The sequence below is a fragment of the Thamnophis sirtalis genome, unplaced genomic scaffold (assembly GCF_051295495.1).
Source record: "Thamnophis sirtalis isolate CommonGarterSnake01/CBP01778 unplaced genomic scaffold, rThaSir2_p1.2 scaffold_1, whole genome shotgun sequence".
Classification (NCBI taxonomy): Eukaryota; Metazoa; Chordata; class Lepidosauria; order Squamata; family Natricidae; genus Thamnophis; species Thamnophis sirtalis.
The window spans coordinates 80042722-80070435 of NW_028261381.1; the positions used below are offsets into that span (position 1 = coordinate 80042722).

At 36.5% G+C, this 27714-nt stretch overlaps 1 protein-coding gene across 1 annotated transcript in view; it reads right to left on the bottom strand.

The window, feature by feature from the left end:
- OTOG (otogelin) overlaps nucleotides 1-25734 on the bottom strand; it is a 109363-nt gene extending 83629 nt beyond the window's left edge. Inside the window, exons 1-15 of the mRNA XM_087704143.1 lie at nucleotides 25728-25734; nucleotides 24558-24618; nucleotides 22846-22900; nucleotides 17068-17158; nucleotides 14083-14181; nucleotides 13594-13748; nucleotides 12815-12933; nucleotides 11780-11985; nucleotides 10274-10407; nucleotides 8993-9099; nucleotides 7806-7915; nucleotides 6560-6685; nucleotides 5732-5840; nucleotides 3567-3613; nucleotides 2275-2420 (exon numbers count right to left, since the gene is read on the bottom strand). Coding sequence (XP_087560269.1) covers nucleotides 2275-2420; nucleotides 3567-3613; nucleotides 5732-5840; nucleotides 6560-6685; nucleotides 7806-7915; nucleotides 8993-9099; nucleotides 10274-10407; nucleotides 11780-11985; nucleotides 12815-12933; nucleotides 13594-13748; nucleotides 14083-14181; nucleotides 17068-17158; nucleotides 22846-22900; nucleotides 24558-24618; nucleotides 25728-25734 — 1572 coding nt within the window. The remainder of the gene's footprint in view (nucleotides 1-2274; nucleotides 2421-3566; nucleotides 3614-5731; nucleotides 5841-6559; nucleotides 6686-7805; nucleotides 7916-8992; nucleotides 9100-10273; nucleotides 10408-11779; nucleotides 11986-12814; nucleotides 12934-13593; nucleotides 13749-14082; nucleotides 14182-17067; nucleotides 17159-22845; nucleotides 22901-24557; nucleotides 24619-25727) is intronic.
- Between the last annotated feature and the right edge of the window lie 1980 nt (nucleotides 25735-27714).

The window sequence follows — 27714 nt, forward strand, 5'->3', positions numbered from 1 at the left end:
TTAATCGAAGGGACCCAGAGCATAACTACTCTCTCCACTTATAATGGTTGGCAAAAGTACAGGTAGTCCTCAACTTACAACAGTTCATTTAGTGACTGTTCAAAGTTATAACAGCTTGTAACATCCCCATGGTCACATGATTAAAATTCAGACTGACTCATATTTATGCTACTTGCAGTGTCCCAGGGTCACATGATCACCTTTTGCGACTTTATAATAGGTGAAGACAAGCAAAGCCAGATTCACTAAACAAACGTATTACTAAGTCAAAAACTGCAGTGATTCACTTAGCAACTGTGGCAAGGAAGGTCATAAAATGGGGCAAAATTCACTTAACAAATGTCTCACTTAGCAACAAATGTTTGGGACTCAACTGAGGTTGTAAGTCAAGTTTTACATTAATGGGAAACAGGCATCTCCTTAGACAACTGGCTTTATAGATAATAAACAGCATTAGAACCACATTAAGGGGAAAAAACCCTGTCAATCAATGCAGTTCTTGAAGCAAAAGTCGTTCTGGGGAGGCCAAGGAAACCCACCACTGCTCGTGCTGCTACATTCTACACCAGTTGAAGCTGCTGAGCAGTCTTCAAGGCATTGCCATGCAAAACACATTCCAATAGTTGAACCATGAGGTGACAAGAGTGTGAGTTAATGTTTAGAGAACTGCCTGATTCACGAAGAAGTGCAACTAGTATGTCAGATGGTACTGCATTACTATGGTCCACTTAACCACAGCTTCCACCTCTTCTTTGAGCAGGACCTAGAGGTCTAGGAGGACCCTTAGATTCCACATTACTCCTGAATGGGGATGTGCAAACCTAGAATAAGGCCTGCATGCCTGTTGTAAAAAAGGCCAGTCAGAGGAGTCATAGGCCACCAGCAAATTCTCTCCTTAATAAACATGGGAATCTGATATCAGTGTTATACTTAGTTATAAAGGTTGCCATCATATCAAAGTAATGTTTGAGATCAAAACAAGCCATGAATGTAATATGGACATACTGTAGCATTACTGAGAACTATGAAGTACTTTCTAGATGCAAATACCTTAACCATAAAATAATTCTAGCCATGTTAACCAACAAAACACAAAATGCTGCACTTCCTTTTTTCCCCTCAGGTTTAGAAAAGTTATGAAATTCATACATCCAAACTTGCTTTTTAGATTTCCTGGCAATGTACTTTTACAAACTAATTTAATTTCAAAAAAACATTTTAGCCCCAAAACTCTATGAAAGGATTGGAATCATTTTGAGTCCTCTTTTTCAAACAGCAATCTCTAGTTGAAATTATGCTGTTAATAAGTTTTTTTAAGGTATCATTTTTCGTAAATAACTTGAAGCCAAATATTTGAAATTACAGCTCGTTTTAGCTTTCACAATTCAGCATGTTGAGTTGCTATTGTAAAAACTCCTTTTTCCAAGAATAATTTAAGCTACCTCAGGTAATTACTACCTTCAGATCTTATCATTCCATTTTTATATCTTTTTGGTCAACTAGTTAGAAAGTGATGATTGACATGCTTCACTGGAAGATAGTCTGCTTTATTACATATCCTCAATCTGAAATACACAGTCAAATGATGAAAGGAAACCACTGTAGACCCAAATAGTTTTATCTGGAAATCACATGACAGACTATGAAACAATTTTAAACTGTTCAATAAAAAGTGGAAACTAAGAAATCAGATGAACATAAAGGAGCAGCACAATATGATTAAACCATCCACCTCAGGTAAATAAGAGAAGCTAAATGAAAACCAATACTATTGAAACCTAACAAGAAGAAAGCTGCATTTTGTTACATTTTTTGAAGTGAAGATAATTCCACTGTTTTGTTTTGAGGAACAGGCTTTACATTTCAAAGGTTTAAAGTGGGAAGGAGAAATAGGACTCTACCACAACATTGTGCTGCTGGCTCTGTAACAATAAACGCAGTGCAAATTTTCTAGTTCGACTGACAATAAGGAATTTTTCAGGGCTATACTTTAAACCCCAACCCCCAGTCCATGAAACCGCTTAGAGAGGGCTGAAAGCCTTATGAAGCGGTATATGTCTAACTGCTATTGCTATTGCTATAGAAGGTGAATCGAAGTCATAAAAATCCACCACTTCTTTCTTTAATTTGCTCTGCATTAAATCCATATGGCACGTCATGCCTTTAGAATGGAATTCAAAGATCAGTGTTCAATCAGAAAACAGCAGGATATGTATTTCTCAGAAAGGTGACTTAATTTTTAAGCTATCAGCATGCTTGCTTTTATCAGCTCACCTGTCCACAAGGAGCATTTTGTAGAGTCACAGCAAATTTGTCAGAGACACGACTTTTTGCCAAGATATACTGGCAGGGTGCTTGAAAAGTAAACTTGCGCCCATCAAATGTCATGAAGTGAATATCTCCTGAAACTGAGCACTGAGCTGGCAACAAAGAATAAAAAAAGGATTTTTTTCCCCCAATATGCTACAAGAATGTTTTGTGATGTTGTATTTGATATTAAATGCTGAATGATATCAAGACAACCATACAAGGATTGCAAAGATAAATAAACAGTCTTGCTTATGCTACAGTCCTTTCATCTTTTTAAAAATGATTGTTTCCTTTAAGAACCTGTTTCAGCACACATTTGAGGAGATCTCATCCTCCCTCACCTGGCCCAAGAAACAAACATGTAAAAAAGAATTTGTCTATCCCTATTTATTAAATGAATAAAATAAATCTTAAGGAACCAGTTTGATGTAGAGATGAACGCATGAGGCTAGAAATGAGAAGGAGGCTATGAGTTCTAATTCTCCCTTAGGCACAAATGCAGCTTGGTGGCTTTAGGCCGGTCACTCTCTCTCAGCCCTAGGAAGGAGGCAATGGCAAACCATCTTTGAAAAACCTTCTCAAGAAAACTGCAGGGGCTTGTCCAAACAATCTCAGATGATCTAATGAAAGAATACATACATGAATACATGTTATTTTTATGCTGAATATCTGTGTGGGAGACATTCACAGTTCACTATTTAGTCTGTGTGAAAGATATCTATGTCTAGATTTTTAATAGAGTGGTTGGATCTTCTTTTAGGGGAATGATCTAAGCCCATTCCTTGCCAGTTTTCCAGAATTGAAGGGATTTTTTAAAATCCACAGCACAATTATGGCACCAAGTGAAAGCTCATAGAAGTTGAAGGGACAGAATATGATCTATATTTGGAAAATGAAGCATTAAGAAATAATGCACAAAGAAAAGGTTGAATAGGTTTAAAAAGAATTGGTTGGTTTGTTTTTAATTTGGAAGATCTGATCATGGATATTTATATATCATTGGGCTCTGCATATTCTTAATGAGCAATGAAATGAATGGTACATGGTATATGAAATGAATGGAAATTGAGTGGAGCTAAACTGCAGACTTAGGCATGATGTTCATAAGTAGATAGCTACAGCTTATAAAAAACAGGCAGTCAGAAACAAATACTAATTTACAATAATAGGGTGACAGCTGAGAAAATCTGCAAAAATGTTACCACTAATATTCCAAGCTAGAAAGGTTTATATGAATGATCAAAAAACTGATGTACCTGGACAGGTAAGATTAGTGCAAATCCATTTTCCTCCAGAACATGTACTGAAAGAAAAAAAGATTTGAGACTTGAGAAAGTAGCCAATGTATAACACTAAACTATATACTGAAATCCTCATATACAGAACTATATACTGAAGTGAGCCATAAAAAGTCAGAAACCAAAGCTGAACCAGGATTTCTGGTAGAGTTTATGCTCTAAATCTCAGAAAACAATTTACACTAGGGAAATACTAATGGAAATAAATAGATCTTTTCATATCCACCAAATATATTGTGGTATCTATGTATTCCTTGTTTGCAATCCTATTAAAGGAGGAAGTCACACATGCTTGGGACAAGAACAAGAATGAAATTCTTTTGTCACAAAGTGTTCAAAATAAAGCATATTACATCATAGAGATGTTATTTTTTTAAAAAAAAATGAGAAATAAAGTTTCTTTCAAAGACTACTCTTCAAGTGTGCAATCTAGGCATCAAACTCAATAACAATATAAATAACAAATCATGATATTTAGATAAATATATAGATATAAGAAAAATACAATTTTAAATTCATCCATATAGAACACAATTATTTATAACATAATTTGCCAAGCAATCTTGAACATTTCCACAGCAGATCTTACAGTCTGTAAAAACTTGCTTTGTATGTTGCTTTGTACTGGTAATTTTGTGTAGTGTATATTATTAAAAATTAAAAAGCAAACCCACAGAATTACCCAATTTTTAGCTGAGACAATTGGTGGGATTACCAATCTTGTTCCTGGTTATGAAGCACTCTTGCATTTTTTTTCCTATACTCAGAGATGTGGCTGCTTCTCTTCTGTTCATAATAATAAATTCAACAACTTTCTCTTGGATGAAAGAAAATATCCAAATGACCCTATGCTTTAAGATACATTCTTAGTATGTATCTGTATAAACCTACTAAGGATCTTGACTTCTATCAAATTCAAAAACTGTCTTGAAAGGAGAATGTACCACTTAGTGAACTTCATATGTTGCTATACAGAGGACTCCAAGTGCTATCATTCCAAAAGTGGAGGCATTCCATTTTGACTTCTTAAAATACTGTATTTTTCAGAGTATAAGACGCACTAAGATTTTGAAGAGGCAAATTTAAAAAAAAGGTTTTGTACTCTGCAGACTTCCCAAAAATGGCCCATTTTTTCACAAATACAGGCCCATTTTTGTCAAAAAAAATAAAGGGCACGCATAACCTTTAGGAGGCTTCCAAAATGCTCTTCAGGGCTAGGGAGCAAAAGTGAGCAAAACGGCCCATTGTTTGCTCATTTTTTTCCCTCCCCAGCCCCCAGGAGCACTTGGAAGCCTCCTAAAGGCTATGCATGGCCATTTTTGCAAAGGAGGCAGGGTTTCAGGAGGCCAAAAATGCTATATTCAGTGTATAAGATGCACCCAGACTTTCACCCTTTTTTGAAGGAAAAAGTTGCGTCTTATACTCCGAAAAATATGGTACTTTTTTTTTTTTTTTTGTAGGGACCCAATTGAGGAAATGGAAGCACAATACAGGAAAGTTACCCTAAGGTGCTATAGTGAAAAGCATCCCTGGTTTTGTTATACAAGGTAAGGTAAAGGTAAAGTTTCCCCTCACATATATGTGCTAGTTGTTCCCTTTCAAAGCCAAAGAGCCAGCGCTGTCTGAAGACGTCTCTGTGGTCATGGGGCCAGCATAACTAAATGCCGAAGGTGCAAGGAACATGGTTACCTTTCCACCAAAGGTGGTCCCTATTTTTCTAGTTGCATTTTTACATGCTTTCGAACTGCTAGGTTGGCAGAAGCTGGGACAAGTAACGGGAGATCACTCCATTACGCAGCATTCGGGATTTGACCTGCTGAACTGTCGACTTTCTGATTGACAAGCTCAGTGTCTTAGCCACTGAGTCACCCTTTCTTTGTTATATAACATGTTATAAATGTTACTTTCAAGCTTTTCCCAAAGAGAATAATTTTTTGAGAGTCAGGATAAGATATAATGTCCAATGCTCTGGAATTCTGCTAAATGTTTATGGGAGGACACTCCCTTACCTTGGAAATGTAATTTACAAACCATATGACTTTAACAACTATTTGTCTAATAGTAATATATTTTTTTGTATGAATGTAGTAAAACATGGATAAAACTTTCAGGAAATTATTTACCAGTTATTGCATTCCTCTTGAACAACTGCACCAGTTCTGTGGATAGTTCCATGGTAATCACAAGGGCAGTCAATTGGCCTCACACATAATCTGTCTTCATAAATAAGGCCTAGAATGTATATTCAATAGTAGGCAGAAAATTATCAAGTCATGTGGGTGGCAACAACATATTTTTGACTGTATAGTATTTTTAAAAAATCCCTTCATGATGCACAATATTATTATTTAGATAATATTATTATTTCTGCAAAATGTTTTAAATATGAACAATTTCAAATTTGAAAGCCCTCATTTAAGTGTAAAATGTCCTGTTTCAAATGCAAAAAAAAAAAAAGATTTTCAGGCTGCAAAACTGTTTTGCTTGATGAGGAAGTTTTGAGATTTGAAAAGTCATTTTTTTAAGTAAAACTTGGTTTTAAGTCTGAAGCACTTCGAAAATTATTATACTCTGGTTTCTCTTCAGATCATATAAAATGATTAAAACAACCTGATTCACATTTAGAAGAGGAATTTTCAGAAAACTATTCAAACCTGAAATGTTTTATGCTGCAAGTTGCTACTTATTCCTATCATAAAGTACAAGCATAAAAATATGTTACAAACAAATAAGACTCTAACAATATTCAGACTCAGAGAGAAAAATGCAATTTGAAACACACGAGGCATTAGATTATTCCTAGAATTCCCTTAGGTTGATTTCATCTATCCCTATAACAATTTACAATTTCACTAACAACATTAACTTGGGTGGCGAGTTCTCAAAATATAGCTATTTAGCCATTCTGCTGTAGATTTGCAAGAATGCCACCCACGAAATAGCCATATTACCATCTGGGCAATAGCATCCATCAACACAGGGAAGTTCACTGTCAACACAGTGAGTTTTTTGGCGACAGGAAAATGGGCAACAGTCAATGCATTCATTGTAGACAAGATGCTCCTCGCATTTAACAACTGCAAAAATAGAAGACATGGGAGATGTTACCTGATTTATGCAATTGTTTCAGTTTCATTTAAAAAAGAGTTCTGTTCAAGGGTTTATGCCTCTATAAATCCATTAGAGCTTTAAAGTCTCTTTTTAAAAAAATATTGAATGCTTTTTTGGTTTTTAAAATGATGTTATTTTCCTTTTCCATCCCTCCAATCATAGATGAAGATTTTATTTCATATCTAAAATGCTTTCCAAAACTACAGCTGAACCAAATATAAAATCATTTGCTTAACATTTGAAACAATGTCTGCAAGATACTACAGAGTTGTGCAAAAATAAGTCCCTAAGACTTTTCTTGCCTCACTGCCCTCATTTTGATGCACAGCACACAGTAGTTGTATCTTCCTTCTATGTGGCTCCTATAATCCCATAGTTTAAATTATTTGTAATCTTAAAGTCTGGATGTACAAAAAGAAGGATTGCTGAATGGAAGCTCACAAGAAGCTCACTTCCCCAGATGGCCTTGTGCACTGCTTCTGGGCAGCTGATATGATGGGAAGGAATAGAAAAGATATATATGATATACACACTTCAGCAGAACCTTGATTTCCTACTTTTTGGGGGAATGAAAATCATTCAATTCTGAGTGGCTCAAGAATCTTTTATCTTTTCCAAGGTCAGTAAAATGAGGACCCAGATTGTTGGGGGGGGGGGAGAAGCAATATGCTGACTCTTTAAACTGCTTAGAGAGGGTTGTAAAGTACTGTAAAGCAGTATATAAGTCTAAGTGCTATTGCTATTATCAGACAGGATCAATGTTAAATGTTCTTATTCCTAACTTGATATTTATTATGAAATATTGTATAAAGTTTCTGATCTGGTATACAAATTTTATTTATTTCTCTGTGATAATAATACATGCAGAAATGTGGTTCTCACTGGTTTTGTATGTTGCTAACTTATGTAATCATTACCATTCTCTGTTAGTAAATTTAGCAATTTAAAAGTCAGGATTTAAATATTATAAACTTAGTGAAAGCTGAACTGATTAAGAATATGAAAACAAATTGCTGGGGGGGGGGGGGAGAAAAACATAGGAAACTACAGAGACTTTGAAATATTCTGAAAACCTTCAATGCCTACCACATTGCTCAAAATGAGCCCGCCATTCATGGAGTGGTTTTCCTGCTTGAGCACAAGTCCTTGCGTATTCGGTTAATGCACGACACCAAGTGGTATTATCAATGCCTGACCTTAAAATCATTAAAATTAACATAACATCACTATCTCTATTTTCATACAAGAGCAGTATGGTAATATTAATAATTTATTAACAATCCAGAGATACTATTGATAATAGTATGCATTCTTTTATTATTATTTTGAGCATTGCACAAAATGAAAACAATATATTATAAAAGCAGTGTTGTAGTGTTTTGGGAAAGATATTCAGAATAATTCACAACACCTAAATTTAGATAAAGTGGCTTTAAAAGTAAAAGTAAAGGTTTCCCCTATCCAGTCGTGTCCAACTTTAGGACAGTGCTCATCTCCGTTTCTTAGCCAAAGGAGCCAGCGTTATCCTGTGGTCATGTGGCCAGCATGACTAAACACCAAGGTTCATGGAACACTGTTATCTTCCCACCAAAGTGGTACCTATTTATCTACTTGTATTTACATGCTTTTGAACTGCTAGGTTGGCAGGAGCTAAAGCAAGTAACAGGAGCTCACCCCATCACAAGGTGCTCGCATCTCGAACCCAAGCTGACAAGCTCAACATCTTTAACTGCTGAGCCACAGCCCCCCCTCATTGGCTTTAAACAAATAAAATTAAAATAGATTAATCTAAATTCACAGTTCAAAATGGCACACTAAACAGCAGGTAACTTGAAAAAGGAATTTCAGATCTGGTCTGAAGTAAAACTTAGAGACAGAGCTCTTAGAGCTCATTATTATAGAACTAAACCATGATTTAATATTAAATCAGAATGCAATCAGATAACAAGAATTCAAAATAAATAAATCGTATCAATTTGTTCCATTTTCACTCAATTATATGAGAATGAACAAATGAATACCACTCTACAACAATTGAAAAAGAACCAGGTGGGAATTAAATACTTGGCCAAAATGAATCCTGCTATATATACATACTATGTCATCTTGAACACGTTGAGAACTTGCTTCTAGAGATCATGATGATGTGTGAAATATGAATAGTATAAGAACTGGAGATAATAATATAATAATTAGACCCATGTACATTCATGAGCTTTTTGGGATCTTAGCTACTCACTCCTAACTCTGGACTTCAAAAAATGGATACTTACATGCATAAATCATTTGTGCAACTGGCCATGAAAGGGAATGGGCTCACAAATTCATGACATTCTTTAAAGGGGAACCAGAGCAATACACTGCATAATGTGTAAGTCCTCTGAAAAGAGAGAGAGAAAAAGATGAGAAATGTTGTTTTAAACCGTACCAAAATAAAAAAAAACAGAAAAGCAATTCAGGAAGTTCAGACTTCCACGGGAGCTGCAGTTTTAAGGAGGAATTACTGAGTCTGTCATATGTTCTTCTGTAATGTTCTGGTTTGTACAGCAACCAAACAGGATAGGTACTGATTCCAAAGGACAGTTAAGACCACAGAATGAATAATTGCAATAGCCTGCCTTCTATATTGCTTGAGCCAGAAAGGGGGCTGAGAAAATATCTGTAGATCCATCACATCCTGGACATAAACTGTTTCAACTCCTCCCCTCAAGACAGCACCAAGGGCACTGCATGCCAAAACTAGTAGACATTTTTTCCATCATGCCATCCAGGGGTGGGATTCAGCCAGTTCAGACTGGTTCAGGCAAACCGGATGTTAAATTTAATCAGGTTTGTTGAACTGGTAATTGAAGGGACTGGCTGATTCCGCTTACCATACTCCGCCCCTCCCAGGAGTCTCCATGCGGCCCATTTTGGATGCCAGTGCAAAAGTGGCAGGGTCTTCACGGAGGCTCTGGCAGGATGAAAATGGGCCTCCCAGAAGTACTGGAAGTCTGGAAACAGGCCTATTTCCGGCCTCCAGAGACCCTTCAAAGCCCAGGGAGGCCGTTTTCACCTTCCTAGAAGCTCGAGGAAAACCTCCGGAGCCTGGGGAGGGTGAAAACTCCCCCCCACCATGGTGCAGGAAGCCAACTCGGCAACACCCCCATGGCCACATCACCCAGCAACTGGGCAGAGAACCGGTTGCTAAAAAATTTCAATCCCACCCCAATGCCATCAATCTACTGAACATTGTCTAAAACCTGGGTCTTCTTTGTCACAATCCAATAATCACTTCACCATACTTCACTGATTGCTCCTATGACACTTTCAGCATTTATAAAGTCTTCTAGACCACAGGGTTTCTCAACACTACGTCAACTATGAATACAAAGATACATACATACATACATTTATACATACATACATACATACATACATACATACATACATACATACATACATGTCAATATGGCACACTTATATAATAAAAGAGCAGTGAATATGACTGAATACACCCAAAAGTTTCACATTTAGAACTAAATCTTAGTTTGAGTGGTGTGTTGAATACCTACCTGCAAAAATGCATCAGTTCGAGTCAAACAGGGTGGTTCATAGCTAAATGATGTGCCCCAGGAACGGATGTTCTCCTGAGGAGGATTTTCTCTCCAGCTTTCCACAAATTCTTCAATGTCTTCTGTATTTTTTCCTAGGGGCAGAAATACACAAATGCATTGCATAAAAGTCGCAAGTTTGCTTTAGCATCATTGTTTTCTTTCACAATTTCCATTTAACTGCTCAAGTAATGTTAAATTAGTTCTAATTAGTTCTGAAACGGAGTTAATCTTCATCCATTAACACCCTGCTTTCTAATGGAGTCATTGTACATATACTAATCAGGTATAGTGAAGCCAGTTCAAATGCTTTCACTGCTATTGATAGAATAATTCTATAACATAAACTGGAAATCTTCACTGATGTTTTTGTATGAATTTTGAAATTTCTTTTTGCATTAGTCCACTCTAGAAATTTTCTGCAGTACTGTGTGGGATCTAACAATCATGGGATGAGTCTCTAATCAACAAAGCATAGACACACAAACACATAGAAAATGCATAATGTAGGACACACAGTACTAATTATGATCCCATAACATAAGCAATCTGCGTGTTCAGACTGTAGAGAATGGGAGCACAATAAGTTTTCTGCATATTCTTTGGAAGAAAATTGTTTTGAGTATAATAGAAGGTTTCATGATTTTTCTCTCTTATTTGACTGATTACAAGAGCCCTACTTCCATATAATGAAATCTGTATTTATGACCCAAAATAGGAGATCAGGCTATTAAGTTCAAAAATTATCTTGCTATTACAATACTGCCTTTACTTAACTCCTAAACTACATTAAAAAATAGTTTAGTTCTAATGTTCCTGTGTCTTAAATATTCCATGCATATAAAACTAGAACAATCTTAATAGTGTTGGCAAATCTTTTCGGCACTGAGTGCTGAAATCGGAGCGTGCGCACGCCAGGGAGCGGCAAAAACCAGAATAGCAGCTCCCTGGCACTCATGCGCACTCCATGAAGCTGAGCTTCTTGTTTCCGATGTGCACATGCACATTGGTCACCTGGCCTTCTGGTTTTTGGCGCACATGTGAAGACCAGCTGGCCCGTGCATATGCATGTGCCAGAAACCAGAAGCTCAGCTTCCCAACACGCACGTGCTCCTACCCGTGTGGGGACCAGCTGTCTGGCATGCATGTGTACTCCGGAACCCAGAAGAGCAATGGGTGTTGGGTGGCATGCCTGTAGAAATAGCTCTGTGTGCCATTTCCGGCATGTGTGCCATAGGTTCGCCATCATGGTTATAGATATATCTTTTTTTTTCTATGTTCAGTTTCATATTAGAATATCTCATACTGAGCTGCCCAAAGTAAAATTATCCTTAAATGTTTGGATTTCCTTAAGCCACTTATTAATTCTAATCTGCATTTTATTTATATTTCATTTGCTTGGACATATTTATACACATAGCATAAATATATACCAGAGCAAACATTAGAATTCAAGTAAATACTCACCGTAACTTGTGGAAAGTTCATCCTGTAGAATGGCATTGTTATTACCACACAGTCCATGAGTTTTACCCAAATAATCTGGAGCCATCTTAATATAAACAGCAGATACTCCATCCCAAGCTAAAGAGAATGCATACTGATGTCTAACAATGACATATCCAGCTACTTTTTGGATATGCAATTTTCCTATGGTATACGGTAATTGTATTCTAGGAAACAAAACAAACATCACCATAAAGAAAACAACATACTTTTATTTTCAAATGTTACTAAAGTAATTTCCATTTTCAGCTTTGTACTTTTATAACTGCCAATGAAAATCAAACAAAATCACTGCCTTCAACTACACAGATCTTACTTTGGGTTAGTAACAATATTCTTAACATGGTTTGGAGAACAATCTTAACTCCCTGGTTTTGAATAGCTATATTTCAGTGGTGGGTTCCTAACCGGTTTACTACCGGTTTGCTCGTGCTTGAGTTTGTGTGTGCAACACTTCTGGTTGTTACCAGTGCTATCAGTTTGGCTGATAGCACCCACCTCTGCTATATTTCTTGTGAAAAGGTGTGGAAAGCAAGCAGAGGAGTTCAGTTGGTGTGAGAAAGGGCAGGATGGCCCAGAGATATGCCTGGGACCCATGGAATGAAAATATTTCAAAGAGATTGCACTGCAATTGCTACATTCTGTTTGGAAATGTAAGTTTACATTTTTCTAGATTGTTTTTATCCCCCATTGGCCTTTCTGAAACCCTGCTTCTTATGTTAGTCAGCTATGTGTTTTTAACAGATCTGGCGAAAGTATCCCTGTGATTCCAGAAACATTAATAGTCAGCAGAAGGTTATAGGAAGTTTTTTACTTTAAAAAAATAGATACTGATCTCAATTCCAGAATGAATTAGAAAGTATTCACTATATATTGTCCACAGGAATGAAACTGGTCTATATTTAGAAACTGCAGAGAATACTTAAATCTGCAATGTTGAAATAATAGTGTAGGTAAAAATACCAAGGAACATGAGAACATACGGGTACAACTTACCCAATGCCTTTGTAAGTAACCTCATTACTTAATCTGATTTCTTCTTCTCCAGAAAAATATAAACTAACAGATCGTTTACAGGAATATGGAAAAGAACTGCATTCTGGATCATTATGGATCTGTAAAAAACAAGTGGGAAAATAATATTAAGAAAAATTAGATTACAATTTGCATACAAGTTCAGACACAGGGTCCTAAATAACATTGAAATTATAAACATTAGCTCAATGTCTGTATCTTAATAATTGCAGAATTGATTGTTAGCTTGATACCACATTTGGTAATAACTCTATTCCCCCAAATACAAAACAGTACATATAAGTGAAGCTTGGAACATTTAGGTTCAATCAAGATCCACATTTTTTGGAACTCTATTAAGCTGGGATCTCTGCAGCCTTCAACATTTGCATGAAACATGTTTAATTAATCTCCAATTGAACCTGCTCCTAAATCTCTGCCAAATTTAGAAAGATTTTCATGACCACAAATCATGATGGAGTTATAAGAGCAATAGGTATCAACTTTTTTCATCTTCCTGCCAGAAAAGCATTACATATTGGTTCATGAAATCTCAATCAAGCAGCAATAGAAAAAAAAAACCAGAAGCATCCATCATACACCCCTATTCTTTCTGACATTCTCTAAAACAGATGGTGTTAGAAGTGTCATATTATGCAAGTAACCAACTACTAGATTAACTAGTTAATTCATAAAGCCCAGAGTCGAGGAAAACAACTTTACTACACAATACTCCTTCCTTCATTCTTATTTTTACTTACTTGTATGGAAAAACTCTGTTCATCTAATTCATTCTGCCTGACAAGAACATATGTTGATTTCCCAGAGAAAAAATAGTAAAGTCCATCAAAGGTTTCATAATGATATTGTCCCCATGTTCGACAAATGTTGTCTCGTTCTGTTCCCATGTTATGTACTATAGCAAAAGAAGAGGGAAAGAATCATTCAGAAGCAATACTACTCTTTGCTTAAATTGGATCCAAGAAAGTGATGACTATACAGTAAACATATAGCTAGAAGTGGGGAAATATTTATTTTCACAATATGCGTTGCGATATATAGTACTTATGGTTGTTGAGATTCTATTTCTTCTTCAGAATATGACCTGAAAGCTACAAACTACAGATTTGTGCCTTTGGGGGAAGTGTGTTGATTCTGAGAATAAGTCTGTCAATCATGTTAAAGGATATTTCTGCAACTTAGACCATTCTAGGTAAAACAGGTAATATAAAATGATATTGTCTCCTTACCTATCTGACATCTTGATCCAGTTGCGTTATATCGACTACAGTTGCACATTTTCCAATGTACACATTCACCTCCATTGAAGCACGCAAATAAACCTAAATCTATTTAAGTTAAAAATAATAACAACAACATGGAATAATTTTGTTACAAGTTACATACATTCTAACTGGGTAGTTACATGAAAAATGATCATTAGAATGTACCATACCTTTTCAACTAATGTTAGAAATCTTCTCAGCTAATAGTTATACTTTATGATATTTTATTCTATATGACAATTATTTCTGAATATACATTAAGAGGGCTTGTCCCAAAGGTGTTTTTTTCAAGAGGCAACTTGATTTCCTATTTTTTCTTTGAAGATGTTTCACTTCTCATCCAAGAACTGAAGAAGCTTCTTGGATGAGAAGCGAAACGTCTTCAAAATAAAACCAGGAAGTCCAGTTGCTTCTTGGGAAAGCACCTTTGGGACAGCCATGACCTGGATGATTGAGAATCTCCACAGACATTAAGAAGACTTAATGACTGTAAATCAGTGTACTTTGGATAATAGACATTGCAGTAATAGTCCATCAAAGTAGAAACTATCTTGGATCAAATTACATTGAAGGTATCCCCAGAATTCTTTCAAGTGACCTCCATTTGTTGACCTACTGTTGATTTAGATGAGACACAGTTCTTTGAACATTTGATGTGATCGAGTTAAACTTAATAAAACTAAGATTCCTATTCTGTGTTCTTGGGAGCAGTCAGCTCCCATTAATTAAACACCTGCTAAATTCCATAACCAAATAAAAATAATATTCATCTATTGTCAAAGTCATGTACTATACTTTGAGGACAGCAGTTCATTAGCCAATTACAGGCTATTTTCCATACAGTTTTTTTTTCTTGTAATGTTTTATTAATGTTTTCATTTCCTGTTTTGACTCAACACTTTTTTCTACCGGAGCCTAATTTATGATGTCAGTTCTGCAGAATTTTAATAGAAATAGTATTCTTGATTAAATAATTCCTCCAGCTAGAAGTGTAATTCCTACAACTAGAAGGAGAGCCTTCTCTGTTGCGGCTCCGACACTATGGAACAATCTCCCCGTGGAGATTCGTACCCTCACCACCGTCCAGGCCTTCCGTACAGCCCTCAAGAACTGGCTAACCCGTCAGGCCTGGGGATAATCTTATTTTGCCCCTCCCGAATGCTGAGTGAATGTTGAGTTTTATTGTTTAATTTACTTTGTGCACATTTCTTTTCTTGTATTGTCCTACACTCCCCTTCCTTTTTTGATTGTAAGCCGCCCTGAGTCCCCTCAGGGAAAAGGGCGGCCTATAAATAAACTACAAACAAACAAACAAACAAGTGTCCAGCTAGACTGAAGTTCAGTCATTCAAGGTAAAGACTGGAAACATGACTAGATGAACTAAGTCTATTTCGCTGTAAGGCTACATTAACAGAATCCTTCAAATCTGAAAGTACGAAGTTCCCACCCACCACTTTTAACTGCTAGACCCATTAGGTCCTTCCTAAGTTTCTTTCTTTGATTATTAAACAATTGCAGGCTCCTGCCTCTTTTGTCTGACGGTTTCCTAGGCAGCATCTCTTCTTCCATTTCCTCAAGGTTATCCATGCATTCCATTACCTTGAAGGTATTTATATACCTCTCACCCCACTTCTTTTCTTTTCCTTTTTCATCTTTGAGCTTTTATAAGAAAAAATCCTTCCTTTCCCCTTGCCTCTGGTATACAATTATTATTTTTTATAAAGCAACAGGAGCAAAATTTCCTGTTCTGCTATTGTGGGCATAACATCATACAACATAGCTTTTTGTAATTCTGAACAAAATAAAAATGGATAGGCTTCTTCAGGAAATAAAACAGCTCTTTTTTCACCCTTTTTCCTATTTGAGGTAGCTTTACTTAGCTTCATACAAGCCATTTATATACATTCTTAGTGCTTGCCAAGATCCCGCACTTCTCAAATTTGAAGGGGAGAATTCTTTTAACTAAGAAATATGAAAGGAATCAGAATGCAGGGTATTATTCCTTGCAAGCTGAGAACTTCCATTTTTGTAAAGAAACGAACAGCATTTGCAAAAAAAAAGTACTATATCCTCATGGTCAAAGACTAATACATAAATTAAAATACATCATTATTTATTTCATCTTTGGAAATGAAACACTATATGGCCAATTAAATAACTTTATGGAATATTCTATTTTGAATCCAGGATATTTTCCCCCTTAATTATAAGTAAACTGGCACTGTACTCTACTTAATCACAATAATCATTTGGAGATATTACAATAATCATTTGGAGGTCTGCAATTCTTATATATATCCTTTTTAAACAATATGTATAAACCTCCTCAAATCCCATAATCAGGACAATGAACAATATTTTTAAATATCTAAATACAGTCAAAATAATAAACTGAGTATCTAAGACAATTGCCAGAACAAAATCTTGCTGAAGTAGTATCAATTTAACTTGCTTCTACAGGGCATTTATAATTCTGAATCATAAGTTGGGAGCCACCACTGAAAAAGTCTGTCACTTGGTATATTCTTCATTAACCTCAGGGAATGTCGGGAACCCTCAACAGACCATCCACAAATGCCCACATAATCTTGGGGCCACCAATGAAAAAAATGACATTTATTCTATAAATGTCAGAAAGAGCTGGAGAACCTCAAGAGATCATCGACATACAAATTGATGAAATGTTTTATTATGTAGCTAATAATCAACATTTCAAATTAAATCAGGAAGCCTCCCAGCCTACTTATTGGTTAATAAGGCTTCAAAATTTGTGTTATCCTACAAGGATGGCATAGGCCCATCAGCCCTTTTGCTGCTGAATGTCGTACCTTTCAAGTTCAACTTTGAAAAATATTCAAATAATTTTTGGTGAGGAAATTAGATTTAATTTACTGCAATAAGATTCATCATAGTGATTTTAAAAATTTACAAATAGTTTGAGGAGCTTACTTGATGAATCACAGAATATGTTACGGAATCTTCTTTCCCTGTATAAAGATACTGTGGTAGAGGAAGAACTATAAGATGGAAGTCCAGTTACCTGCAATAAAAATATATATTAATTTGAAATAATATATAATTGTCCATTATTCATATGTGTAAATGGATTAGAAAAATGTACCAGTGATTAAAGAAAGCTGTGATACAATATTATTTTGTTGCAAATTAAAATATTGCAGTACAGTAAAAAGCAGAAGCTTAAGTCCTCAAAAATAAGCTTTATTGAACCTTTACAGAACATATTTACTATAGTTGCACAATCATGGTGACATCTATGTCACTGTAGTTATTTCTTCACGCTTGTCCCCTTCTGCATTAGAATCTGTTTGATACCACTCACTTAATTTCAATTTTTTTTAAAAAAATCAAAAATTGGGGGTTTTGTAGGTTTATTTTTTTTAGTAATAGGAATCCTTCTTGCATCCCCTAGTCCAGTGATGGCTAAATTTTTCATTGTCAAGTACCGAAAACACTACACCGTGTGCTACAGTGCACGCATGTGCCCAAAATGCAATGAGTGCATGACCCCCCCCCGCATGTGCCCTGCCCCCATGTATGCACACCCCACCCTCGCACTCCCCCCGGTCCTGTGTGCGCAACCCCCTGCATGCATCCCAACCTCTGCACTTGTACGCGTGCCGCCCATGTCATCCTGCCCTGTGCATTCATGTGCAACCCCCACATGTGTGTCCCATCCCCCACACATGTATGTGCATCTCCCACATGTGCCCCCTACGCATGTGCGGCAGAGACCTGAAAACCAGCAAGTTGGCGGGAGGCATGCGTTCATGCATGGTGGCATTAGCTGGGGAGACAGTTTGCATGCCTGCAGAGAGGGCTCTGCGTGTCACCTGTGGCATGCGTGCCATAGGTTTGCCATCACAGCCCTAGTCTAACTTGGCCTTACTCTGAAGGAAGTATGGTACTTTCATTTATATATATATCATTATTTTATTAAAATTTGCAGTTATAAAGATAAAAGACTAATACAAATATTCCTCTACTTATAACTATTTTTAATGACCATTCACAGTTAGAGAAGTACTGAAAAAAGTGACTGATGACTGGTACTTGCACTTATAACTGTTGTAGTATCCCTGCGTTCATGTGATCAAAATCCAGATACTTGGAAACCAGAATGCATTTATGATGGTGGCAGTATTCTGGGGTCACTAATTGCCATTTAGACCTTTCCAACATGCAAAGCCATTGGGGAAAACTGGATTTGCTTAATGACTCTGTGATTCACTTAAGAACCGTGATGATTTGTTTAATAATTGTGACAAAAATATTCATCAAATTGGGCACAACCCACTTATTGGTCACAGTGGTTAGCAACTGAAGTTCTGGTCTGATGATTTCCCTCTTGAAAAGCTTTGTACTTCCCTCAAACACAAATAATTTCTTATTTATCACCTTATCTAAGAATACAAAGAAAACATCTCTTCCTTTCCTTTCATATCTTATCTATAAACAACTTTTTAAAGCCTTGTCATTCTGTCCTGTTCAGCAAATGTTTATGAAGTTATCAGAAAATATATATATATATTTTAACAACCAAATAAACCAACTTTATATTCCTTCCCTTTACTTCAACAGTTATAATTTTCTCTAAAAATACAACAAAAATATATTTTTTCCAAATCTTTGGTCCTGATTAGGAAACTCCATTAAGGGTTATGAGAAACAGCATCATGCTGCATGTATTTTATCCTTGATCAAACAAACAACTTTATATTCCTTCCCTTGGATTTTAGCATTCTTTATCTTTAATTTCTTTAAAGTGATATTTATTTGCATTTTCTCTTTGCCTCTTCCCAAAAATCCTTCACACTTTAACAAGCCTTTTTTATAAATCCAAAGTCAGAAAATTATCCAAATCACTCTACTGGTTTGTTATTTGTATATTAGCAATAGCAGACAATCTTAAAATTAACTTCTTAATCCAGTACTTCCAAATATCCTTGAATTCATCCAGTTAATTTTGCTTCATTTTATATTCAGAAGTCAAATTTAAGTTTTCTTCTCCTTTAATTAATTAATATTTAGATCTTTCTGGTTCCCTCTACTGCCCATACATGGGAATATCATCTTATCATGTTTTTCCCCAAACAATATTTTCACATAGAAAGATTTCTTATAATTAATTTTAAAAATTATTTTAAATTCCTCTAGATTCTTAATCCATGCTTTCTGAAATAAAAACTCTAAGCACCCTGCTGCTCTTTATTCCAATCCCATTTTATTTTTAAAGTCTCTAATCTTGTACTTAAAAACTTCTTTCTCCAATGATAGAAAGAAGTTCACACAGTGAATGTTACAAAACTGGCCAATATGAAAATTCATAATAGATAAAAAAGTAATTAAAGTGAAGTTCCAAAAGTTATTAAGAAATAAGCCTCTGCTTTATGTCGATATAGAGCTTGATGGTACTTTCAGCCATGAGTTGACTGCGTAAATCTTGATTCCTGAGGAGCAGCTGTCCGCAGCTATGGACAATCTCATGATTTTTTTTTTCCTAGAGAGATTGAAAGTGGACAGAATTCAACTTCTGGTTATCAATCTCTGCTGCAACATTGTCCCACTCCATAATCTCACATGAAGCTTGTAGAAGAAAGAGGGACTATTCTCAGGCTCAGGTCCAGAAGAAACTGGCTGTGAGAATGCAGGTTCTTACCAGGGGTGGGTTTCAACTGGTTCGCGGCGGTCCCTGCGAACCGGTTGGTCGGCGAACCCGGAAGTAAGTAACTTCCGGGAACGGCGACTGGCCCACACGCCCGCCCGTGCTCCTTACCCAGTTTTGATGAGTTTTGCACTTCCACACATGCGCAGGACGCATACAGCGCCTGCGCGATCCTCCAGGAGCAGCTGGAGCATCGCACAGATGCTAGTATGTATGCGTGCGCCGCGCGCGTGCACAAGGACGCCGCCGGCCCCGTTCCAACCGAATCAGTTGGAACGGGGCGAGAAACCCACCCCTGGTCCTTACCCACATGGAATGGATGCTGCTACCAGCATGTAAACTATACTTAATGCAATGAGAGTAAAAGAATCACGAAAAGACCAACTGAAATGGAATATGTGGATGGCTTTGGGGAATGAGGGAAAGAGAAGCTGCTTCATAGACAATAAGGCAAGAGAAGTCAATCCCCAGTGACTTAAGGCAGAGGTGAAATTCAGCAGATTCTGACAGGTTCTGGTTGCGGAAATTTGTAGTAGTTGGGAGAACTAGCAAATACCACCTCTAGCTGATCCCAGAGTGGGGTGGGAATGGAGATTTTGCAGTATCCTTCCCCTGTCATGTCTACCAAGCCACGCCCACCAAGCCACACCCACAGAACTGGTAGTAAAAAAATTTGAATTTCACCACTGCTTAAGGGTCAGAGAAAGATGTTTTGAAGGGATCTGCCTTAATATGGATCAAGTAGTTAAAAGTGGCAGCAGGAAGTCTGTACTTTCAGACTTGCAAGATGATGTTACTGTAGCCTAACGATAAAGTAGAATTAATTTACTGTATCTAGTCCTGTTTCCTATCCGGTTTTCCTGTGAGGGTTGACATCAGTACAAAGATATGAAATGATGAAGCTGCTGAGATGCTCCCTAACAGATCTGGTCTGTTAACACAGGAGAAAGTGGGTCAGTCATCATCTCTGCCAAAGAAAGAATGGACAAAAAGGATGGATATGCCCATTTTAGAACCATTATGTTTGTAACACTCTTCTGACTTACTCAGGATGAGTGAAGAATTGCTCTAATATCAATCTGAATCCAAGGAAGTGTCTTTTACCTGGGCTTGCCATGACTAATTTTAGCCAGGTATACAAATGGAGGTGCAGTGCCGTAACTCAAACATGAATGTGTTACATTCACTATAATTTCTGCAGTGTCCTTTGGAAACTTCCCTAATGTGATTCATCTTAATTGTGAAGGATGTCCACTGATCCAGTCAGGAAATGTTCTCCTAAAAGAAGTCTATGAATATATGTCCCTGCAAGATTCTCACTGAGCAAGCTATGTATGAGCATTCTTGTATTGTTTTATTTGTGATGTTCTACAAAACAGTACCAATGAGCATCATGAAAAAAACTGGGAATAATGGAGTGGGAAGGTTGTGATATTGAATTACTGACTCTAACCCTATAGTCAATTCAGCCATTATTGGTTGCATATTTGTCTTAGATTTTCTACCTTTCTGAAATATTGAAAGGATTATTCATTACTATTAATGTTTGTAGACATTTTACATGTATTCTGAGTGACTTAATTAAGATAAGGCAACAAAAGAAGCTACTTCCAGTTCTTGGACTCTTTTTTTTAAAAAAACACAGGTTTACTGCCAGTTGATTTAATTTCCTGTGTGTATTTTGTATAATATGTTTTCTGTCTACTGAATTTTTCAGTAACAAAAATTGGAGAGAAAGAAAAGACAGAATCTGAATTTAGAGGAGTTAAATAGGCTGTACAAAATAAAAAGCTGAATAGACTGCATTTTTGTTCAAATGTTATGGATGAATAGTTTAGTTTTATTTTTTTTACTTGTTTTCTTCTCACTTTCAATGAATATATTTAAACTTATTAGTTTACAGGTTCTGGAGAAGTACAATAAGTTAAAGCAATATATTTTAATTGTTTTTATTCTTATTGTAAAAGCTGCAAAATTCAATAGCAAGGGAAGAAATGTAGAAATACTGTACATTCAATAATAAATGTGTTTTTGTTAAATGTAGCCAAACTATTAGGAATTTGATTTTATAAGGGTTCACTAACTGGGAATTAATGGAAAGAAAGCAAGATACATATTGTCTGCTGTCAAATACCACCCCTAAACTTCTGAACAAGACCTAAATGCTAAACAAGACTTTTCTCAATTAAAAACAGGAAATATATTTCAGTGATTATTTTTAGACAAACCATTAAACTATAAAACTGAATCATTTACAATAACTCATCCTGATGGTTATTTTCTTATTCGTGTTTGCTTGCTTATAATAAAACTGATATATTTTATTACATTTTAAAATTTAATAATCAAAGTCTGGTGAAGCAAGAAAAACACCTAAGGCCATATGCTTTGAATTATTGGGAATATGACTGAAAAAAATGATTATCGTGTCATTCACAATATGCATTTTGTTATAAATCTTATAAAATGAAGTTTATAGAATCTAATTCATGGTTATAATTGTAAATGTATAAAATAAACCAAAAATTGAAACCTACTTATCCTTTTCATTTTTTATTAATTTCAGAACAGCTAGAATTTTTAAGAAAAATACATTTTAAGTATGATGTATTATTAAATATATGTGATAATAATTGCTCCTAAAATGAATCTGTTAAATCAGTTGTATGACATATTCATATATTTTAATACATTTATTCCATACAAAGAGGAAGCATTTTGCTTAATGCTGAGTGCATAAATGATCCGGCCATACCACTCCAATAAAAGAACAGAGATCTAGGCTTTCCTAGCAGATATATTTATTTATGAAAGTAAACCCTTTTTGAATTGCAAAGCTATCTATAACTCAAGTTTGTTTTCCTTAATCCTGCCAAAAATGCAAATAGTAAACATATTCAGATCAGGAGTTCAAAAACTCCTGACTGAAGGAAAATAATCATTGGATCGTAAAGTTACATACAGGATAAACTAGTCTGGGAATTGTTCATTCTATCACACCAACTTTCAAAATTCTAAAAACAGCTGCAGAGTTGGTGCCTTACCTGATCGCTGAGGACACTAGGATCTCGTTTCTGAGGAACCGTGCTGCTGTCATTCCTAAGGAAGAAAAGAACAAGGCTGGATTTGTTGTGCAGAGGTAATCTGCACCTTTCTTACTCATGCAGAACTTAGGAAAGCTGCACCTCCACTCAATTTGAGGCCTCCTGACTGAATCACTAGACAAAAAAAATGGAATTTAAGGGGTGTCCCTTAATTCTTGATGCTGCAGAAAATAAAGCCCTACCTTTGAGAGGTTTGAGTCAGTCAGCAATAACAAATTCCTTTGCTTGTTTTAGTGTCTTTTTAGTAATTCCGTTTTTTCTTTATAATACCTAAGGAACTGTAACTTACTTTTAAAGGAAGTAAGAGTATCCTTCTCTTCTGAAGTTGATGCTGAATATTTTAAAACATTTTAAATTTTATTGGTAGAAATGCTGTGTTTATACCTTTGTGAAAACTTTTCTGGCAGTTTGAGTATTCCGTATTCCAACTACCAAATCATTTCTTGGAAAAAAAAGAAATCCTTCTACCCAAATTACTCCTGCATTAAAATGCTTTTATTTAACTATATATATAATAATTTTCCTACATTTTCATATATTCTTAAAAGCATTCCATATTTTTCAATATTTAGTGCAGCTCAATGGCTCATCTATGAAAATCTACAAGATGCTAAAATATTATGAAATAGTTATTTTAAATTCCCTTTCTTAGCCTGCAAAATATAGATAGATAGATGATAGATAGATAGATAGATAGATAGATAGATAGATAGATAGATAGAGATAGAGATAGAGATAGAGATAGAGATAGAGATAGAGATAGAGAGAGAGAGAGATATAGACACATACACACACACACATGCACATACGCACATACACATACATACACACAAACACATTCTTATAATATATTATAAGCCAATGATTATCGTATATCTAAAACCTGTGACTCTTAAGACTATTTTTTATTTTATAGATCAGAACACCTTTCTTTAGAAACATTCAATCTGTGACTAGTTTATGCAATTTTAAGTTCCTATTTATGTAAATGTAGTAACTAGGCTACTTCATTGCTTAGACATGAAGAATTCAATGGGATCTTTCCCCCAAACATTGCAGGAAAAAGTGTACTGTGGTCTGTATTGAATCATATTCACCCTTGGACTTCAAAGCTTGGAGAAAATGTTTTATGGATTTTCTGAAGTGGGTCCATAGCTTCCTTTGTATAGATTTTGACTGTTGCCCCTCTTTTATCTTAAATACATCTCTGAAAATTTCAGCACAACACAAAATGATGTTCCGTGACTGGTATTCTCAGGATGTTTGGGACCTCAACTTTCATAATTCCTAGTATAGGCAGAAAATTATTAGAGTCATAGTCTAACACCTGTAGAAAGTCTTAATAGAGTTGGGACAAGACTTGATAAATTTTCCAAATCAGAACCACAGTGCATACATGATGGACCAGGCCTGCCCTGAGCATTCAAAGGTCAAGGAGAATCTTATCGGGTATCACTTTACTCATCACAAGAACTGCAAGGATGCCAGAGACTATTCCGTCCACGGAATTGCCCTCTTGCAATGCAACTCTTAAAGGTAGCAAAGAAGGATGTCTTCTGGTCCAGAGGCCGCGGGAGAATTTCGGCGAATGGCCCACCAGATGCGAAAAAGAGTACAGTAGCGGCTGAGAAACCCACACCCCCATTTCTTACCTTGAGAGCCCAGAAACTTCACGCCTGGACAGTTGCGCTTCCACGCTCCGCCAGATCAATCCTGCAAAAGAAAAATCGATGTGAACCAAGTGGATGGTGCTTTCCCAGGGATCAGGGATTCCTGCTACCCAGGAAATCGGCCCTTCTAGCTCATCACCCCACGCCCCAAATCGCTCGTGGCAGAAATCACGCCTGCCCGAAAGCCCACGATTTCTGCAACTCACCGTGAAGAAGCAACGCGCGAAGAAGCGCCCTGAGACGCCCGGAGCGCGGCTCCATCTGGGTGTCGCGGCGGGAAGTTTCAGAAAAGGCTGCTGGAGCTTGGGAGGAGGAGGAGGTGGAGCGCGCTTGGTCCCCTTTCCCACGGCTAGAGAAGGTCTCCGCGCTCGGGAGCGCGTCCGGCTGTTGGGCGGGGGAAGGCGAGGGGCGGGCCCGCTGCCTGCCTCGCTTTACCTTCTTCCAGGACTTCTCTTCTCCGCTTGAAGGTGAAGGTGACGGCAGCAGCAACCGCCAGACTGGGCGCTTGGGGTCCCCACACTAATTAGCATAATTTTGCCTTCTCTGGAAGCCCCATCCCGGTCCTATTTGCAGACAGTATGTCTAGCCTTCAAACGGGAACTCATCAACTAAAGAGATTTCTGCTTGAGAAATGTTTGTACAGTTAGAAGAGAAATTTAAAAAAATAACCTTCTCTTAGTTAAGTACAGTAACTGGATTCAATAGAAGCATTGTTTTTCATTCATCTCTGGAAGTGGTATGCCATTGTTTCTTTCCTAGGGCTGAGAGAGAGTGATTGGCCCTAAGTCACCAAATTTGTGCTTAACAAAATCCCAATGAATTGATTTTTCCCCCTCCCACAATAGCAATCCATTGGTGGCTTCATCTTCCTTCACTGGGAGTATTTGAAGATAACTCTGTTGAGAAAATAGCCTGCAAGTGTCTATGATCACAATATTTTGATCAATTAGCTGATCAGATTAGCTTCATCAACACAGCTAGGACCTCTCATTTGTTTTGTGCTTTGAGTCAGTCTAAAAGGCGCTTCCCATCTCCGAATGGGTCAACTCACCACCAGACAACTTGCTGCAGCCAACTTACCATGGACAGCTTGCTGCAGGACAATTCATCAAGTATTTAAAATGTAAAAAATGTTTTAACTTTGTCATTTACCTTTCATTTTGTCCCTGCTTTCACATCCTTTCTTTAATGATTTTATTCCATCATTTCTTTGATGTTACTGTAACTCCTGTTGTAAGTTGGCCTTGGCGAGTTGTCCCACAGCAAGTTGGCTACCGCAAGTTGTCCACGGTGAGTTGTCCATTGTCAGTTGTCCAACACCGAATTGTCCATGGTGAATCATCCACAGCGAGTTGTCCATTCCCTGTTGCTTTCTTCACTGCTATACACTATCTTCCAGTGCTTCATCCAGTTGTTCAAAGGGAGAGCAGAATAAGCCCCAGAAAAAAAATATTATTCTGTCATCCTTGTCATTGCATTTGTTTTTGCAATGGAGAAAAGCCACCCTTGAAGAAACAGGAATAATTGTGAGAATCATGGCAAGGGAGCCCAGAGTTTTCTGGCAGGAGAGAGAGATAGGGAAATCCCAGGAGATAGGTTAAAATGGAAGGTCTTATGAATGGGAAAAACCTTCAGCTCTACAAAAATATCACAAAGTTCTGTTTGCACTCCTTTTGCAAGAGCTCAGCCAACCATTAATCATTAATTAGTTGATTAAAATTAATTAGCTCAGCTTCACTAGACCCTGGCACTATGGAAACACAGGGTAGCAATGCCAGGCAGAAGTCTTCGTATTTTTTGTACTTTTTAAATACAAAAAACAGGTAGTCCAAGCTATATAAATTAGATGTCATCTGCTGAACCATGATTCCTAATAAACCTAATAAAAGAACTAACATCCAATTCAGCCTCCCTCCACTTCTCCAATTCTCTAGTTCTCATTTGTAGCAGGCAAAAAAAACCTAAGTAGGCAAATAGGGACTATTAACTTCTAATAGTCATCATGCATACCTCTATATTTAGGCCCACAGATTTTTTTTTTTAAAAAAACTTAGCGGATGCCTTGGCACCATGTGAGTTCTAGTCCCAACTTAGGGTTGAAAGTTAGCCTGGTGATTTTGGGCCAGTCACTCTTTCTCAGCCCAAATCACGTTACAGAGTTGATGCTGTGGGGAGGAAGGAATATTAAATATGTTCCTATCTTGAGTTATTCATAAAAATAATAAAAGTTGAAAATAAATAAATATATTTCCCATGATATATTTCAGCAATGCAAAACTTCCACTGCAAAGATTTATAAGAATGTTCATACTATGCATCTGTTCTGAATCTTGTCATTTATTATCTATTCCATTTATTCTGAGCAAACATATTTAGTTTCCCTTGCAATCATTACAACAGGTCCTAATTTTTCAATCACACTCAAAACTTCTCCTTCAAGGAAGCTGCAACTATTAATTATTCATTAAAATGTGTTTAAAAGTTAATTGTTTTGGTTGAAAAGTTCTGAATGTGCTAAACATTCAAAACTATGTTAATATTAGCTTTCACCCATAGCTTGTTTTTTTAAAGTATAATCCTGAGAGATTTCAGAACCTTCTTACCCGTTTTAAGAAATACTTTGAATCACTTTTTTCTTTCTTGCTATAATTCTATGTGCACTTTTTCTTTTTTTCTTTTTTCTTTTTGCCCTTTTATCGACTTTTTTCATTTCGCTCTCCTCACTCTGCCATCTGCCATCCTTTCTCTCACCTCATCTCTCATACTTCATCCTTCAACTCTCAAATAAAAGAAGCTTTAAAAGCTGCCAATGTCAGGTGAGAAATTGTCTCAGATAAAAAAGATTTTTTTTTAAGTTACCAGGAAGTCTGTTAACAGTGAGAAATTAAAAAGATCTCATTCCCTCTTTGTAATTAGTCCCCGTATATTATATTTCCAGTTGTAACAAATGGTTCATTTCATTACAAATGATGAAACGGGACTGACATCTTCAGCAATAACTTTATTCTCTTGTCTGTGCCAATGGGAAAATCATAATTAGACGAGACAGCAGTTTTCATTATTTTATTTATTTCCCATCTTTATTATTTTTACGAATAAATCAGGGTGGCGAATATATCCAACGCACCTTCCTTCTATT